Source organism: Macrotis lagotis, chromosome 3 (genome assembly GCF_037893015.1).
Source record: "Macrotis lagotis isolate mMagLag1 chromosome 3, bilby.v1.9.chrom.fasta, whole genome shotgun sequence".
Taxonomy (NCBI): domain Eukaryota; kingdom Metazoa; phylum Chordata; class Mammalia; order Peramelemorphia; family Peramelidae; genus Macrotis; species Macrotis lagotis.
Window position 1 is genome coordinate 303,241,470 of NC_133660.1, and position 20,621 is coordinate 303,262,090.

The following is a 20,621-nucleotide window of genomic DNA, read 5'->3' on the forward strand; positions in this document are numbered from 1 at the left end:
AGAGTGCTGAATTTGTAGTCAGAAAGACTAGTGTTCCTGAATTCAAGGGACATTGCTGATTTTTACTAGTTGTATGACCCTGGACAAGGAACATCCCTTTTAGCTTTCATTTTTTCATCTATAAAATGAACTGGAGGAGAAACATTCAAAGCACTCCAGTATCTTTGCCTAGAAAAATCCAAAAGAGGTCATGCAATGTTGAATACAACTGAAGCAACTGAACAACAAAAAAAGCCATCTCAAATTAAGAGTGGTTTTTGCTTGTTTGTTTGTTTGCTTTTAGTAATGATGAGGGAAGGTATGAAAAGGAGTGGGGGGGGGCTAAAAGTATTCAACTCTCCACTATTACCAATGAATTGAGGATATGAAAGAAAATGCAGCTAATTCTAGAAAAGGAAGCCAACATCAATGATTCAGTATCATCAGAGGGAAGCCATATGTCAGTGAGTCACAACAAATATGTATTAAGTACTTAATAAATGTCATTATTTATTAAGTACTTATTAAGTAATTTTTATTTAAATCTAAAACTAGAATAGAAGAGAAAACTTGAGTAAAAGAAAAGATCGGACCCATCTCAAGAAGCATATGTTGTTATAGGTAGAGATAACATATAAAGGGGAAATTAAATTTAGCAGGAAAAGGAAGCAGAAATATAGCTACCCTGATAGACACAAAAATAAAATAAAAGTCAGGAGTATAATTTATTATGCATAAAAACAGGAATAACAATCTTGTTCTCAAATAAATTTAATGCTTAAAACAGATTCAACCAAAAGAGAGAAATAAGAAAACTACTCTATAACTCACCCCAATCAATCTTGTTTTAGTATTTAGAATAACTAGACATTATAAATTTGGAATATTGCTATAGTGTAGGAAAGGATGAGCTGTTAGATTTATAAAAATATGGAAAGCTTGGACTTATGAAGGAAAATGCTATGCACCTTCAGAAAAACACAGGACAAGTGTAAATAAGCATAGTTTTAACTTTTCGTATATATATATATATATATATATATACACATATATATACATATATACATATATGTGTGTATATGAATAGATATGTGCATTTTGTGTATCTATGAACTTGTAAACTGAATATGTGTACATGTAGAGGTATGTAGATGTGCATATGAGTTTAAATGTATATGTGTCTATACATATTTACACAAATGTATATATGTGTATATATTAGTGCAAAACTCCAAACTCACATAGCCTTCTAATGAGGGTGGGTAAAATAATGTTAAAAGTACACAATATTGGGGGCAGCTGGGTGGCACAGTGGATAGAGCAATTTGACCCAGAGTCTGGAGGACCTGAGTTCAAATGTGACCTCAGACACTAATTACCCAGTTGTGACCTTGGGCAAGTCACTTAACCTCACTGCCTTGTAAAAACCAAAAAAAAAAACAAAACAGTACACACTGTAGCTTAAAAGAAAACCTACAAGTTCTTGCAAAGAAAAGATGTACAATTTTGTGCACAATATATGGTATTTATTGGGTAGACTTTCTTGAAATAGAAATTAATTTCTTTAAATTTTTAATTCTTTCATATTCTACTTTACACATGGCTATGTTTTTCTTTTTCTTTTCTTATTTTATATTTGAGTTTAAAATTTTAAGGAAAGATCTATTAAAACATTTACACAAAAGAATTATATCTGAGACAGCTAGGTGATGCAGTGGATAGAACATTGGCCCTGGAGATAGGAGGACCTGAGTTCAACTCCTACCTCAAATACTTAATAATTACCTAGCTATGTGATCTTGTGCAAATCACTTTAACCCTGTTGCCTTGCAAAAATCAAAAGAACAACAACAAAAAAGAATTCTGTCGACCCACATGTGAATATGGTTGAAAAATCTGGAGCAACCTATGACAAAATGATACACTGGCCTTCTTAGGGCCATTCCTATTGCCTCCATGCCATTTGTTGTGCTAAGTTGGTGGTGTAGGTTGCGTTTTATTTATGAATGGATATTGGATTCAATAGGCAGCCCTTGGAGGAGCAATGCAGCCCAGAAGATCTAAAAGGCTGGACACCTCTGTCAGAGAGATAAGAGCAATGCCAGGAAAGGAATGAAGTAGCTTTACTCGGTGAAGGCATTCCTCATATTTGAGCTTCTGGGAAGAGCTCATCAATGGAAAAGAGGGATGGAAGCGTCTTCCAAGTTAAGATGACTAGAGGATAGTAGGGATCTCCCAAGTGAGAAGACAACTGAAGCATAAGAAAGAGGTCTGGGTAAATTAGAAGTGCCAGAAGCTGAAAGGATTAAGATTTGAGTCAAATGCTTTCATTGTAAAACAGGCTATAGAGAGACCATAGTAGAATGACTGAGTGTATTGTGCCATTTGGGCACTTGTTTGGAAACGTTATTGAAGTGAAGAGAAGCAGGCAGATACAGAATGGAAAAACAGTTTGTATTTCTATGGGTAGTGTTAGAATGATGGAAATAGGAAATGAGGGATGGGAATTAAGGAAATGATCTTGTTGGAAGTCCCCACATTTTGATTTAAGTCCCTTAAGTTTTATCTTCTATACGGTGAAAGATGGTTGGCAGGACTCCATTGATACAAATTCTAAATTTCATTGATTCTTTAACTTTCAAAAATTTTTCCTACTTCTATTTTCTTAATGACTAACCTATGTAGAAATTCATCCTTTGGACAAAATAGTGATCCCCTCTGACTCATTCTTGCATTTGTGAAACCTAGAAAAGTAGTATGTAAATGTTATATATCCATAGGTCAATCTGATATTTTCTTATTCTTAAAATGTTAGGTGATCTAATTTTGAAAGGATGTTATTCAGAATGTTTTTACATGCCTTAAAAATATATAGTGATGTGAATTTATATAATTATATAGTCATTGTTGCTATTTTTAATCATGTTTTTGTCTTTTTGTTAGTTATTGGAAACATTCTTCTGGCTGTTAATATTTTATACTTTGGAATTCTTCTTATGAAAACTTTCTTCACACTTTATACATATATTTATTGGGGAATGATATTCATTCCTAAATATTTGTTAATATATGTTAAAGATTACACTTATTGAGATATTTAATAGATTATTTTCCCATTCAAACACTGTCATATTCTAAGTACATTAATTTTGTCTAGACAGAAGCATTTCAATTTCATATCATTTTATATATTCATTGAATATTTTATATTTTATAATTTCCTCTCTGTCTTGTTTGATTAGAAATGAATGTTACAGGGAAGCTAGGTGGAGCAGTAGATGGAGCACCGGCCCTGGAGTCAGGATGACCTGAGTTCAAATTTAGCCTCAGACACTTAATAATGACCTAGCTGTGTGACCTTGGGCAAGTCACTTAACCCCCCATTGCCTTGCAAAAACCAAAAAAAGAAAGAAAGAAATGTTTCCTATAGCTTTGTGAAGTACATGAGCTTTTACTTTTATATTTTTGGGGTAGCATGATCTTTAATATTAAGTCCTAGTATCCATTTAAATTTATTGTGGAATGTGATGTAAGATATTTAACTAAGCTCAATTTATGAAAGATTTTTTTGAGTTTCTCTAGATTTTTCTTATCAATTTAAAAATTCCTTCCTACTATTTTTCTTGACTTTTTCTAACACTGATATATTGATTTCTATTATTTCTATATCTCTCTTTTCTATTCTTTTTTTTTAGTCATATAAAATAGTTTTGATGACAGATGGCTTTTTGATCTGGAAGTGGTATTCCTCCTTCAATCTTAAGTTTTTACCTTAATTTCGTTAATATTCTAGATCTTTGATTGTTTTTTTTTTTTTTTAGTTTTTGTAAGGCAAATGGGGTTAGGTGGCTTGCCCAAGGTCACACAGCTAGGTCATTATTAAGTGTCTGAGGCCGGATTTGAACTCAGGTATTCCTGACTCCAGGGCCAGTGCTCTATCCACTTCACCACCTAGCTTCCCCTAGATCTTTGATTTTTAAAAACTAATTTTATTGCAATTTAATCAAAGTTTATAAAACATTCCCCTGGTAATTAGATTGGTATGGCATCAAATGGATGAATTAACTTTGGTAGTATTGCCTGGTTATTTTATTGGCAAGGTTTAAGGCATTCATTCACTCTAAGTATTCTTCCAACTACTTAAGTGGTAATAATTTTTATAGCTGTCTTAGTAAAATAATCTCTAAATGCTTTATGGATTATGTAGTTTTGTGGAATAGGTTTTCGTTTTCTATCATTGCTCCATGCATTTTCTAATTGTAATGAAAAAATGCAGCTGAATTTTGAAGAACTCTTTTGTAGTCTGAAATATTGCTGAAACTATTGTTCAAAATAATATTTTGGCTGTTTCTCTGTTATTTTTAATTATATCATTATATCATCAGCATATCAGACCAGTTTTATATTTTATTTGCCTTTATAATTTTAATTGCATTTTCCTGTCTTCTTATTGATTCTAACATTTCCTGAAAAAATCACATAATAAATATAATAGTCAATATTCTTGCTTTACCATGGTACTTACTACAAAAATTCTCATGTACTCCGCTAAAATATAGTCTTTGATTTTGGTTTGAAAATAATGTTTATATGCATAGCATATTATATTAATTAATACATTAAATTAATAGTATTAATAATTATTTTTAAAACTGTAATATTTAATTATGTACATAATATAACTTCTTTGTTCCTGTATTCTATAGAAATATTAGTATAAGTTAATATTTTATTTTTCTAAGGATTTTTCTTTATTTAATGAGATGCATGTGTGATTTGGGATGTTTACATTTTTAATGTTATTAATTTTACTTATTGCTTTCCTGACATTGAATGATTCTCTTGGTACTGTTAGACATACATCTTGATGGATTACTTATCAAATAAGTCCTTAATATCTGGCAGGATTTTTTTCAAATTTATTAGTATAGTAAATTTAGTAGGTTAACTTTAAATTTAGAAGCTGACGAACTAATATTCATTAATGGTAATCATCTATGTTTATTTTGTCTATGTTTTATTTTTTCCTGGTTGCTGTATTGAGGCTATATTAATTATGTAAACTAATTTTGAAAAAAATCATTTTCTTAGCTGCTAAATATATGTGTGGATATAGATAGTAAGAAATACATATTACATGTATGACTTGCTTATGTTATATTTTTTGCATAACTTTCAGTGTGATTGTGTAAAATCAATCATGACTTCTTTTTAATGCCCATAAGTGTTTTATGAGATATTTAAGGTTTTTTCCTCCTAGATAGCAGCATTAAGTTTAGTGAGCTAAACATAATCCTCTTTTTTTTGTTGAAAATGGAAGCTGCCTTTAGTTATTCCCTTTTCTAGAATATCTTTGCTGTTTAACAGTAATCATCAACAGTCAACAACAGCAACTAAGCTATCACATAATCAAGTCCTTCTGGTACTTTAGATTTGACCAAGAGATATTGGAGAAATTAAAGTATTAAGACTTAGATATCAACCAGTATCATAACTTACTTTAGAATTCATTTTCCAGTTGATTTGTTTGATGGTTAAATAATGTAGCGAGGAAATGACTGGATATTGAAGTGATGAAGGCTAATGAGGATACAGGTAAAGTGATGAAGGCCTTCATCTATGTTTCACCTTTCAAAGAACTTACTTTTTAAGATACAAAGTTGCAAATTTTTAATTTGCTTATTTCTGCTCCTTTTCCTTTTTGTCAATAATAAAATGAATTCTTAGGTGAATTCTCAACATCTTTGAATCCACCAGAAGACAACCTGCTCACTTCCTTCTATTAGACTCAAAATACACCCAAACCCTACATCTATTCATTATATCTCAAGACTCTTCAGTGACTATATTTAAATAGAAAAACTTCCAGAATTTTATGTCTAACATATTCTGCTTTTCTACCCTCCTAATACAAGCAGCGACGATAGGCTGGAGCTTAAGATGAGAGCTGCTTTGTTTGTTTTGTTTTGTTTGGCAAATTACAATGAAATATTCCCACATGTTCCAGTTGGCTTCTAAGAATTGAAATATAGTGCTCACTTTGAATGTGGCAAGGTATGTAAGTGTCCTGGAACTTAGTTTGGTCTTTAGAATCTCTTTGTCTTGGCTATCACAAAATCACCAAATGTCGCAATTAGAAGCAACCTCAGAGACAATCTCTCACACTTATACAGGTGACCCTTACTTCCCAGCCTGCCTTCCAATAACTCATATTATAAAATACTTCTTTATATCAAGTACAGCTGTTTCTATTTGTTTTTGAAAATTCAACTCCTGGGGCAACTGTGGCACAGTGATAGAGTATCAGCCCTGGAGTCAGGGGTTCAAATCCAGCCTCAGAAACTTAATTACCTGTGTGATCTCGGGCAAGTCACAATCACACTGTCTTGCAAAAACCAAACAAAGAAACAAAAAAAAAAAACCTGTTGCCTTAGAAGATGTTGATTATTATCATCTACTGTAAAATTCTATTTTATCTTCTAAATTTCCTTTCCAGGCCTGATCATGATTATTCTATTTTATCAGCTTTATTGATGCCTCAGTCTTCTGTGTTATATGGTCTAAGATGCCCTATTCCTATTAAATCCTTTAGTGAATGATTCTTTAAATAATATGGTTAATCCCGCTTATCTTTATATGTGTTACACAGGGAACATTATCCTTTAGATTATTGTGAAAAATTCCTTTGGACTCTCTTTTTTACACACCAATATTGTTGATTTCAAACTCTTTATTTTTCAACAGAAATTGTTCTATTCCACAACCTCCTCATGGCATTCTTGACTTCTGTGTTTCTAAAAGTGTAGATCAAAGGGTTTAAGGTGGGAGTCATTATGGTATAGAATATTGCTACAGTTTTGTCAAAAGAAAAAGTAGAAGGAGGCCGTACATACACAACTATACATGGGACAAAAAACATAACAACAACTGTGATATGGGAGCCACACGTAGAGAGGGCCTTGCGTCGTGCCTCTGTGTTGTACGTTCTCAGGGAGTACAGAATGACCCCGTAAGAGACAAGCAAAAGACAAAAAATTATAATACATATCGACCCACTGTTGGCCACAACCATGAGACCAAGGGCATGGGTGTCAGTACAGGCCAATTTCAGCAAAGGATATAAGTCACAGAAAAAGTGATCAATAACATTGGGGCCACAAAAGGGTAATGGGATAATGAAGACCATTTGGATAGTGGAATGGAGAAAGCCTCCTACCCAGGCCACCCCTACCAGAAGGAAACACAGGCGTCTGCTCATGATAGTAACATAGTGCAGTGGCTTGCAGATGGCTACGTAGCGGTCATAAGCCATGGCTGAGAGGATGATCACCTCAGCACCTGCAAGGAAATGCTCAGCAAAAAGCTGCGTCATACACCCTCTGAATGAAATTGTTTTCATCTCATAGAGGGAATCCACTACAACTTTTGGAGTGATGGCAGATGAGAAGCAGGCATCCAGGAAGGAGAGAAAGGCTAGGAAGAAGTACATGGGTGAATCCAGAAGAGAGGGACTACAGATGATGGTCACAACAATAAATAAATTGCCCCCTAGAGCTGTGAGGTAGAAAAATAGAAATATTATAAATATCATTTTCTGAATATCTGGATTCTGTGAAAGTCCCAAAAAGATAAACTCGGTCACATGGCTTTGATTGTCCATGATTAGGTGGTTTGAATGTCTTGGTGATGAGAGAACCTAGAGAGAAGGGAAGAGGGAGGGAGGGAGAGAGAGACAGAGACAAAGAGACAGAGAGACAGAGAGAGAGAGAGAGAGAGAGAGAGAGAGAGAGAGAGAGAGAGAGAGAGAGATTATTAAATCTACTTATTGTTTGCAACATATATCTTCAAATGCTTTTGTTAGCATTTCTGGCAAAAACATGCCCCTCCACTATCACTCACTAAAAGAGAATAAAAGAGAGCCTATTTGCCTATTTCTATGTGACTCACCTGTTATATTAGTATTTTATACAAACATATAGAGTCATAAACTCATGGCTATTAGGAAGAATATCGAGGATGGAGAAGTGCAAAGAGAGTTTGCATTCAAGTCTTTCATTCCACATGATCAGTTTCATTTAAGAAACAAACACAAATCAGAAATTTGTAAAAGAGAGTTACAATTCTCAAACAGGTGATTTAGAGCTTGGAACCTTGCTATGCAGGGCAAGTGTATGGAACTTAAGATTGATCTCAGCAACCTGATAGCTATGTGACAATGCTGTCCAGACAGTTAACAGAGTTTGAAGAACATTATATTGGGGAAGAAAAGATCAGGAAGGAAAAGTGGAAGGGGTCTGAGCCCTTTTTTTTTTTTGGTCTGCCTCAATATTTGGTCGAAATCTTTCCCTACATCCTCTGATCTTGTTTTGCAAGGGCACAAATATATAATGATCCTAGTCTGAATCATTATATACATACATGTTACCTTTTCAGTTTGAGTTATTTAGATTTTTATCTTTATTTTTTAATTTTAGAAAGGTTTTATTTATTTTGAATTTTACAATTTCCCCCCCATCTTGTTTCTCTCCCCCTACCCCCCACAGAAGGCAGTTTGTTGGTCTTTACATCATTCCCATAGTATGTATTGATCTAAGTTGAATGTGATGAGAGAGAACTCATATCCCTAAGGAAGAAACATATAGTATGAGAAATAGCAGAATTACATAATAAGACAACATTTTTAAGCTTATCTGTCAGATCTATGAGAAAGGGAACCAATTTATGACCAAGGAAGAGATGGAGAACACCTTTAAAATAATCTAGATAATTTTGATTACATTAAATTAAAAATCTTTTGCACAGACAAAACCACTATAACAAAGATCAAAAGAAATGTAGTAAATTGGGAAACAATTTTTGTTACTAGTGTTTCTGACAAAGAACATATATATAAATATATATATATATATACAAAAAACTGAGTCAACATTTTTTAAAAAGACAAGCCATTCCACAATTGACAAATGATCAAAGGATATGCAAAGGCAGTTTACAGATGAGGAAATCAAAGCAATCCATAGTCATATGAAAAATTGCTTTAAATTACTAATTATTAGAGAAATGCAAATTTAAAGCATCTCTAGAGTTATTTTTAAAGGGAAGATAGCTAGAGTTCATAGAAAGTGGTTTGGAAGTTGTATAGTGAGGGGAGATAGCTGTAAGAGAAAGAAGAGTTGTTGCCTTATTGTTGAGATCTCCAAAGCAGGAATGTTCATTTTTTGCCTTTTGCTCTGACTCCTCTGAGAAGCTAATGAACTCATTTCCCCATTAGTTATTGGATAGATTATATTGGAAGAACTAATTGAAGCAACCTAGCTGCTAGGAACCTTCTAAAAATTATACTTCTTACTCAATGTCTATATAATGAGACTCTTAAAGTATTGACTTCAAGAATAGGAAGGCTTGCACCTACCTAGCTAAATCTATTTGTCTAATCTCTCTCTTGTGGCTAGCAGTGTGCCCTTGAAAGAACAAAGAGCTGATTTCTAATCCAGGGAATCCATTAATCAAATCAGGTTATATATAACTAATTCAAATTGTCAGACAACTACTTGAATTTTCCAAATCATTGTCATACACCTATGTGTACAGGCATATGCACATATTATTTATATTTATTATGTATATATATGTATATTAGAGATCAAAAAATAGACATTGAAATAGCAATAATGATGCACATGTGGATGCATATTCATATATCTATCATTGTCATGTATAGCTCTACAAAAATGCATGTATATAGGCGTGTATCAAGAGGTAGAGTAAGTTTATCCTGAAACACTTAGCAGATGTGTTTGATTCAACAGTATCATTGATCCCATTTTATTATCCATAAATAATTTAAGTAATATCACTTGCACAGGGTAGGTGTGAGACTCACTTGAATTAGCATATGCCTTTCAGACTTCAAAACACTAAAGAAATGTTGGAGATTACAAACTATTTACATTTATGCCTCAATATCATGCATAGGTCATGAATTAAAAAATTTAGATCTGATTATTATATATACTATGTACTTGGATTTCAGAAGTAGAAAAAATAACTAAAGGGACAATTTATAATGGTAGCTGTTCTTTTGTAGTTTTTTCCCTTCTGTTAGCATTTGCCCTTTTGCCCAAATACCAGCTTCTCAGCTTTAGTTTTCTCATTCATGAAATGGTAAGAACCATTATTCTGGAGACTTGTGTAGTGAATTTTTAGGAATCACAATTTATGTAGTTTGTAAAGTTTTGTAAACTTGGTTCAATACAAAATCTCATAAAAAAACATGGACATGATATTGTTATCATTTTCACATAATATTTTTAGATTTATATATAATTTGGTCATCATAACAATGAAAAATAAGGTAGTAAATATATTATTCCATTTTTTAATATGAAGAACAATTAGTTCAACTTATCAACATAGAACTTTTAAATGTCAAAGGAGATATTTCAACTCAGGATTCTGTTGATATCAGGTTTAGAGAGCTTTCCATTATACCTTTTAGTCTCTCCTAGTTTTTCCCTTTGCAATTAAGTTTGTGAATATACTTAGGCAAAATAAAAAAAAGAATTGTTATAAAATGACCCTGTGTTGGAACAAAGATTAATAACCAGGGCTTCTGAGTTTTTGTTTTTGTTTTGATTTTAAAAGCAACAGATTATTTTATATTAGAGATTATATTATAGCAAGGGACTTTCTATAACTTATAGCAAGGGACCTTCCCTATCTACCAATCTTCCCCTAATATTCCTGACAGGTTTTTAATCCAGTAATATTAAAGTCATAAGTTTCACCAGGAAATCTTTAAACTACATAATTTCTCAAACAAATACAATTCTCATAGTCTCAAAAAGGACTTTGATCCCTGTATATGTGTGTGTGTATATACACACACACACACATATAACATATATATATATGTGTATATATATATATATATATATATATATATATATATATATATATATATATATAGCTTGATGACTCTTTAGTCCTTACCTTCACCACCATCACTTGAGCATTCTGTATCTTTCTTTAACTCTGTTTCATTTTTTTTTGTTCTTGGTCTTTGTCTTTGTGTTTCTGATTCTCTATTCCATCATTTTCTCTCCTTTTTTTTGTTGTACTGTTAATTACATTATTTGTGATTTTTATTGCTTTCCTTGCATGCATAAAATAATATCAGGAAACTTGATGTTAGTTATTATGGCTGTTCTTTCAAATTTAACAAATTGTGTATGTTATGCTTTAAGTTTGAAAAAAATAAAATCATACATCTAATTTAAGAATCATAATAAGCCTATGAGAGAAGTACTATAAAACCCTATTTATAAATAAGAACCATGAAACTCAGAGAGAGTTAGTAACTTGTCTCTAGAAACATATAGGCAATATAAATAAATAAATGGAATTAAATTAAAAATCAGAAGCAAGATTTTCGGACTTCATGAAACTCAGAGAGAGTTAGTAAAAATAAAATGTTAGGTTGAATTCTAATATGCTATTACATATATATATATATATGTATATATATATATATATATATGTATGTATGTATATATGTAATCAGTCATCTCAGAACTCTGCATTCTATCCCAAATCATTCCTGGAACACAAATTACAAACAAGAATTTAATGCAGTCTAGACTCCAGTGAAAATCAAATTTCAATACTCACTTAAGAATCTTTGACTTTATTGCAATATATTTTCCTTTTACTAGTGCACATTGAAAACCTTTGAAGACAGTCTGTAAATTGTTGCAGCCAAAAGTAAAATCAGTTCAGTGATCAGCCTTCTCAATTGTCCTTTGGCAACTGATACACCAGAACATCTGTGGGCAGTACTTGACCACTTCAGATCTTGGTAAAATTTGATAATGCTTACCACAACTGGGAAAAATACTGAGGTTATCTTTAGGCAATTAACATTGGAATTCAAAATCTTGTGCAATTGAAAAATAATAGAATTTCCAACTCTTTTACCAGAGGACTTGATCATCCCTTGTGTTCTGTTTGTATGTAACTTGACAAGTGAACCACAAGAACCACAAGATAAACATGTTCAAATCTCAAGTATGAGGGCTGTCCTCACATCTCAACTAAACCTTAGAAGAAACATGTAGCTATGGACTATTCAAGAATCTTTTCTCCATTCCAATACCTATAGCAGGCAGAAAAGTTATGACTGTCTCCCTTTTAAGTATGAAATGTCCATCTCTTCTTTAGTGATGCCTCTACATGGACTCTGGGGGAGAACAATCAGGTTTCCTTATTTAGTGTTTGCCATGGATTCCCTTGGAGCTTGTGGACCTATGGAATCACTTCTCAAGATCTCCTAGGGTTTGGGGGGGGGGACAATAATCTCTTAACAGGTTGATTTTTCAAGACAATATATTTAAATTTAGAGCTGTCTTTGAGAAATTTTTGAGCCTCTTTCAATTTAATGTTTAAATATAATTTCAATCTGATCAAAAACCTTTATAATATTTTTCTTTATCTTTGTGTATAGGAATAAGTTAAAAAGTACATGAACCATAAGATGCAATTGGGGTGGCTAGGTGGTGCAGTGGATAGAGAATTGGCCCCAGAGTCAAGAGTACCTGAGTTCAAATCTGGTTTCAGACACTTTTTAATTACCTAGCTGGGTGGTCTTGGGCAAGCCACTTAAGCACATTTGCCCTTGCAAAAAAAAAAAAGATGCAATAAAGACCTTTTTTCAGGAATTTCCTCTTCCTATTTAGATTTCTTTCTTCTAGATCACAGAATCCTGATAGATACAAAGAATAAAATAAATAAATAAATGAAGGATTTACTTATGTGTGTTTGTGTGTATGTGAATTTTAGACTTTTATGTCTTAATCTTGAAATTACTTCATACTAAAATAAAATAATGATTTTTCTTTGCAAATTTTTTCATAAATGAAATATATTACTGTGTAAAATTGCTGATAAAATCACAAATACATGTACATCCATGTCTGTATATATATATACATATACATATGTATATGTATATATATATATATTTCATTGATTCAAGAACTAAAAATGGAAGGGATATGAATAATACCCTAATCTAGCCTTCTAATTTTAATGGTAAGGAGTCTGATAAACAGGGAAATTAAATGATTTGCCTAATATCACAAAAACAGTAAAGCATTGAAAGCAGAATCAGAACATAGATTTTTTTTTGACTTTGGAATTAGCATTCTTTTCCTTGTTTTATTCAGTAATGTTCAACCTAGATCAATAAGAAAGCAGACTGCAGGAAAAATCTGAGTTTATCCCTCAAAACCCTCTCAGAAAAAGCCCTTTAAACCTCTCTGAAAATAGTTAAAAAGTTTATTGTGTCCTTATTTTAATTTCTTTGGATTCATTTCCACTTATTTTGTATCCATACTTTCATTGTGGTGCTATAGATTAATTAAGACAGTTTATACAGTTAAATCAAACTTGCCACAGAATTATTAAGGACCTAATATGTGCAAGATGCTAGACTGGTCACTGGAGATAGTGGGCCAAAAAAGGGGAAAAAAAATCCATATAGTAAATAAATACATTGCACCTTTACTGAGGCAATAATTTTTAGAGGAATAAGTAATGTGATTGATAATGTTTGATTCATAAAACAAGCATCTGCCATGTGAAAGACATTATGATTATTATTGAATACATGAAGAGAAAAAATAAAATATGACCTCTGTGCTCTAGGACACATTACATTCTACATTTCAAAAAAAAAAGGATAAAATATCTCAAATGACATAACAATAAAGGTCAATTTGAAAAGGAAAGAAAACACTCAAAATTGGAGGTGGGGATCTGGAAAATATAATAGGGGTAGGGAAAGGGAAGGAGGGAATTTTAATGTAAATGCATGAAGACATGAAAGAATATTGCATTTAGATAAGCACATGTATTCTATTTTTGACTGCAAAGTATAATGAAAGAAATGAGGTTATCTTACATATATATAAATAGGTACGGTAGCAGTAAAATCTTAAGTATTATAAAAACCAAGTCAAGGAATTTGCATTTTATAAGAGGTAACAGAAACACTACAAATATTTCAGCAAAGCTGAGGTAGCATTATAATTGTGATTTATTAAAATTATGTTTAAGTAGATTGTAGAGATTTAACCATAAAAAATACAAATCAGGACAATTTGATAATTATACTTTTTCTTTTAGTTCATTTGTTTCCTTTCTTCTTTTTCTTTCTTTCTTTGCAATTATTATGTGTCTGAGGACGGATTTGAACTCATATCCTCCTAACTCCAGGTTGATACTCTATCTACTATGCCACATACATATATATTTCTGGAAAGAGTATTTTCTCCCTTCAGGTATATTAGAATCTAGGGGAATTATACAGATAAAAATAAGTTTTGAAATGAGACTTTAAAAAAGTAATTTATTAGAAAACAGTATTTGGAATGAATATAACTTGTTTTTTAGTAAGGAATTTCTAAATTCAAATCTGGCCTATCTGTAATAGTTGTATAACCTTGGGCAAGTTCATTTCAGTCTCAGTTTCCTCAACAGTTAATAGAGTTAATAACACTGACCAAGCAAACTTACTATAAGGATCAAATTAGACCAGCATTTGTAAAGTGTACTCTAAAACTCAAAGTCAAAATGAACTATATCAATTGAATTATTCTAATTCAGAAATCTGTGATTTGTTTCCCCCTTTGTTGTCATGAAGTTAGTCATATGCAGAGGGAGGAACATGATTCTAATAGTGATCTGTGGTATCACTGCTTATTTGTTAAATAGTGTTGATTTTTCAGTATTCAAAAATAAGCATTTATTTAGTTGAGATTTTAATACTGTATAGATCCACATCTGGAATGTTCTGTCCTAGCTGATAAGATCTGGAGGGAAAAAAGCATATAGCTAAACTATGAGGATAAATATACCATTAAAATTAACATGTACATTTGCAAACTATGACTTGTATTGAATTGCATTAAAAATATGAAAAAAAATCCAGTAATAAAGTTACAATGTCATTATCATCATCACAAAATCTCAATTTGAAGAATCCTTAGGAATTCAATCACCTATTAATCCAAAGTTCTACTTGACATTAAATTCAATTGATCCTTATTAATCACAAACTGTTTGTTAGACATTTTTCTGGGCCATAATGAAAGGGAGATAGAAATTAAATGTGTTACTACTTTCAAGGATCAAAATTCTTTGGGGAATGGCACAAATTGTCCAATACACTGCACAATGCTTTGTTGTTTCTCCAATTACATTTCCTAACTGTGAGAGTAGCATAGACAATTATAATTACTTGAATTCTTTGAAATGTTTTATACAAGCAAATCTAATGAAGATAAGATTAGAAGGATACTGAGGGGGAAAACCACTAAGTTTTTTTGATAATGATCTCATTCTTCAATTATATAGAAAGGCAAAATTATAAAACTTCAAGTCAGTCCCCAAGTGTTATATGGTCCAAAGATGTGACTAGGCAGTTTTCAGAAGAAATCAAACTTTTATATTCACATGGAAAAAATGCATGAAGTCACTATTGAATAAAGATTTGAAAATTTAAATAATTTTTGAAAAAACAGCTCATACCTATCAGATTGCTTTTTATGACAGAAATGGAAACTGACAAATGTTAGAGGAGATGTGAAAAAAATTGGAAAACGAATGCACTATTGATATGAATTGATTCAATAATGCCACTTCAAGGTCTATATCCCAAAGAGATCAAAGTAAAAATAAAAAGGACCTAAATGTACAAAAATATCAATAGCAACTCTTCATGTTGTGGCAAAAAATTAAAAATTGAGAGGATGCCTATCAATTAAGCAATGACTAAACAAGTTATGGTTAATGCTATGAAATACTATTATGCCATAAAAAAATGATAAGCCAGGGCAGATTCAGGGTGGCAGAATGAGTGCAGGAAATCTCAAAAGCTCCCCCAGACCCCTTCAAATGCCTTTAGATTATGACTCTAAACAAATTCTAGAGTGACAGAATCCACAGAAAGACTGAGGGAAACAAGTTTCCTGCCCAAGACAACTTGGAAGATCCACAGGACAGGTCAGTCTAGGTCATGCTGTGCCTGATCCAAATGATTCCAGCCATCCAGGAGCAGCCCACCAGTTGCCTGGGTCCCCGGCAGCTGGGGGGGGGGGGGAGTTCCAGACCTCTCAGCCCAGGGAAGGCCAAGGACATCTTCGAACAGCAGCAGGAAAACTCTGCCATCCCAGAATGAATGAGGAGTCCAGGCCAGTGCAGCCATAGCACAGCCCTGGCCCTGGAAACCTGCATCCAGAGTACTCAGTCCATGGGCTGAAAGGAGTCAGGGGAGACTGCAGAGGTCTCTCTGCTCTCCCTGGGGCAGGACTCTATTGCTTTGCCCATACTCAGATCCAGGTTGCAGTTTGGGGCACCAGACTGCCATAGCAGAGGACGGATACTCCTCTCAGTTCCAGGGCAGAAGGGAGGGCCTGTGGTCTCCCACAGACCATAGCACAGGCTAGGAGAGGAGTCTGCAAAAATCCTTAAAAGCTTGGGAAAGTGCCTGTTCCACTCAGGAATCACAGCCCCACCAAGAGTTTAAATCAAGTCTTAGTCTGGGGAAATGAGCAAACAACAGAAGAAAAAGGATCTGACCACAGGCAATTATTTTACACAATCAAAGATAACAAAGTCAAAGCTACTGTATACAAAGCCTCCAAGAAAAATATGAATTGGTTTCAGACTATGGAAGGACTCAAAAAAGGTTTTAAAAGTCAAGTAAGTGTAGAGGAAAAATATGGAATAGAAATGAGAGCAATGCCAGAAAATCATGAAAAGCAATTCAGCAGCTTGGTGAAGGAAGTACAAAAAATAATGAAGAAGATAATATCTTAAAAATCATTTTAGATTAAATGGAAAAAGCAATCCAATGGGACAATGAGGAGAAAAATGCCTTAAAAAGTAGTATTGATCAGATGAAAAAGCAGATAAAAAAAGCTCTCTGAAGAAAATAATTCCTTTAAATGTAGATTGGAGCCAAGGAAAGCTGAAGACTTTGTGAGAAATCAAGAAACAATAACAAAAAAACAAAATAATGAAAAATTGGAAGAAAATGTGAAATATCTCACTGGAAAAACAACTGACATAGAAAACAGATCCAAGAAAGATAATTTAAAAAAATTTGGGGCTATCTAAAAGTCATGACCAGGAAAAGATCATAGACTTCATTTTTCAAGAAATTCTCCAGGAATTGCCCTGGTATCCTAGAAGCAGAGGGTAAAATAGAAATTGAGAGAATCTACTGATCATCTCCTGAAAACTATCTCAAAATAGAAGCCCCCAGGAATATTATAGCCAAATTCCAAAACTCCAAAGTGAAGGAGAAAATATTGCAAGCAACCAGAAATAAACAATTCAATTATCTTAGGAAATGCAATTATCTTAGGGCTACAATTAGGATTACACAGGATTTAGGGGTTTGAGATATGATATTCTGGAAGGCAGAATAATTTAGATTAAAACAAAGAATCAGCTATCCAGAAAAATTGAACATCCTTTTTCAGGAGAAGAGATGGACATTCAGTGAAATAGGGGACTTTGAAACTTTTCTGTTAAAACAACTAGAGCTGTGTCCTCCAAGTACAGGACTTAGGGAAATTATAGAGAGGGAGGTTGTGAAAGGCAAATTATAAGAAATTTAATGACATTGAACTGCTTATATTCCTGCATGAAAAGACAATTCTGACAAGTCATATAAACCTCATTTATCAAGATAGTTAGAAGGAGCACTTATAGACAAGGCACAGGAGGGAACTGAATGTGAAGGTATAATACAAATACAGAGTTAATGGGCAAGAAAGGAATGTACTGGGACAAGGGAAAAAGGAGAGATGGAATGGGCTAAGATATTTCATGTAAAAGAGGCAAGAGAAAGCTTTTCCAATGGAGTAGAAGGGGGGGGGGAGTGAGGGGGAATTAGTAAGCCTTCATTCTCATTAGAAGTGACTCAGAGAGAAAATAACATACACACTCAATAGGGTATAGAAATCTATCTTATCCAGATGGGGGGGAAAGGAGAGGAAAAGGAGAAAGAGGACAGAATGAGGTGGGTGGAATGTAGCTTATAGAAGAGTGGGAAGGTCATGAAAGAGGGTAATCAGATACAACATATTTTTGAGGAAGGACAGGGTAAAAGGAGAAAGAATAGAATAAATGGGTGTGGGGAGGAACAAGATGGAGGGAAGTACAACTAACAATAGCAACTGTGGGAAAAAATAAGCAACTTCTCGGATGAACTCATGTTAAAGAATGCGATACATCCAGAAAACTAAAGCACACTGGGGTTTTTTTTTTCCCCCTCTTTATTTTTGTTGAAGTTTCTCTTTGTGGGATAAGGGGAGTTTATGTTTGCTTTTAAGCAAGATTATTGTGGTAATTTGAAAATATAAGTGAATTACATAAATCATAAAAGAAATGATGACAATGATTTTTTAATAAAATACTTTGGAAAATTTATGAATAGATGTAAAATAAGTAGAATAAGGAAAATATGTACACAGTGATAGAAGCATTGTGCAATAATCAGCTAGTAATATCTTAGCTATTCTCATCCATTCCATGAGTTAAGACATTTCTAAAGGACTTATGATGAAAATGCTATCTATCTCCACAGGAGGAATTGATCAATTCTGAATGCAATTTAAAATATATATATATATTTTTTTCATTTTATTTTTTTTTCTATATTTGTTTTTGAGGCATGGCTAATATGGAAATGTGATTTGAATGATATCACACCTATATAATTTATATCTTATTTTTTTTTAATTTATTTTTTTTAGGTTTTTTCAAGGCAAATGGGGTTAAGTGGCTTGCCCAACCATGGCTAGGTAATTTTTAAGTGTTTGAGGCCAGATTTGAACTCAGGTACTCCTGACTCCAGGGCCAGTGCTCTATCTACTGCACCACCTATCCACCCCAATATCTTATCTTCTTAATGAGTGAAAGGAAGACAGATAGAATTTGGAACTCAAAAATTATTTTAAATGAAAATTAAATAGATAATTTGTTTTTTTAAGAGGTAAAAATAAAAAAGAAAGTATTGAATTAGATGCAAATCATCAATTTTATTGATTCTTTAGCTTTCAAATGTCATTTCTACTTTTGTTCTCTTAAAGAATAATTTATGTAGAAATCTTTACCTCTGGCAAAATAATGGTCTCCTCTCCCTTCATTCCCCCCTCATTCAGCCCAGAAAAAATTAGCATGGAAATGCTTTAACCCATCAGTAAGTCATACTTTTCTGGAAAAATTAGGCATTCTTGTAATGTTCATTCATCTTATTTTAAAAGGATGATATGAAGAAAGCATTTGCAACCCTGAAAAATTTATAGACAAGTGAATTTTTATGTGTGCTATTGTTGCTATCTGTATGCAGCCACAAGGTGTCACTATCAGATACAGACCAGATATTACTCTCCAGGAAATCTCACAAGCTGGACAAGTTCCAAAGTCACCCTGACTGTTATATTGTCAGATGCACAGAAAGAAATTGTTGGGATATGGTAAAGCCTTGATAGTTCTAGAAAACTGATGATCTAGCCTCACATATATGGATGGATGGGTCAACTTAGTCGTCTATACAATGTATTAACATCCATTTGGAATTGTCTTGTTTTCCTCATATACCAGGAATCCTGATTATCTCCTAACTTAATAAAGTTCCTTTTTCCTTGATATTTTATTTTATTTTTCCAATCACTTGATACACAACTTTTTCAACATTTATGCACTTGCATAATTATGTTGCACAATTTCCTTCCCTCCCCTTACTCCTCAACAGTAAATGTTGTACATGTATATTTCTGTTTAATATGTATACATATTAGTACTTTTGTGTATGAGTAATTAGGACTAACAGAGAAAAAAAAGAAAATCATGACATAAGACAGAAAACATAAGAGAAAATTTGAAAACACGAGCAGTGTTCATTCAGATTCTGGGTTTTTATTTTTGTTTGTTTGTTTTCCATTTGGATGATATGAAGAAAGCATTTGCAAACCTGAAAAATCTATAAGCAGGTGAATTGTATAGGTGTGTTAATGATTGCTATCTGTATGTAGCCACAAGGTGTCACTATCAGACATGGATCAGATATTACTCTTGAGGAAATCTCACAAGCTGGACAAGTTCCAAAGTCACCTTGGACCCATTCATCCAAATGGGCATTGTCCATAACAGGTCTCCTCGGGTTGTCCTTGATCTCTGAACTGCTGAGAGGACCTGTATCTATCATGGTTGATGATCTCACAATGTTGTTGTTAATGTGTCCAATGTTCTCTTGGTTCTGCTCCCTTCACTCAGCACCAGATCCTGTTATACATTTCATGCATTCTCTAGAGTCCAACCATTCAAGATTTCTTTTACAATAGTACTTTGAGCCTCCCATAAAGTTCTAATTCTTTGCCACCTCAAACAGAGTTACTAAAAAATATTTTTGAACATGTGAGATTTTTCCCAAATTTTATTATTTCTTCTGGATATAGGTCTGGGATTAATGTATTATGGGGTCAAAGGATATGATCATCTTTATGTCTCTTTGGCCATGATTCCATACTGCCCTCCCGAATGGTTGGATTGGTTCACAACTCCAAAAACAG

At 33.0% G+C, this 20,621-nt stretch overlaps 1 protein-coding gene and 1 long non-coding RNA gene across 2 annotated transcripts in view; one reads left to right on the top strand and one right to left on the bottom strand.

Annotated features, from left to right (window-relative positions):
* Nucleotides 1–20,621, top strand: part of LOC141519064 (uncharacterized) — a 222,306-nt gene that overhangs the window by 35,147 nt on the left and 166,538 nt on the right. The window lies entirely within an intron of this gene.
* LOC141517050 (olfactory receptor 4C15-like) lies at nt 6,710–7,639 on the bottom strand. The gene has a single exon (XM_074227984.1). It carries the CDS (start codon nt 7,637–7,639, stop codon nt 6,710–6,712), a length of 930 nt encoding a protein of 309 aa, XP_074084085.1.

Coding starts and splice junctions, on each gene's coding strand:
- LOC141517050 (XM_074227984.1), bottom strand. CDS start 7,639: ATGGACAATCAAAGCCATGTGACCGAGTTTATCTTTTTGGGACTTTCA.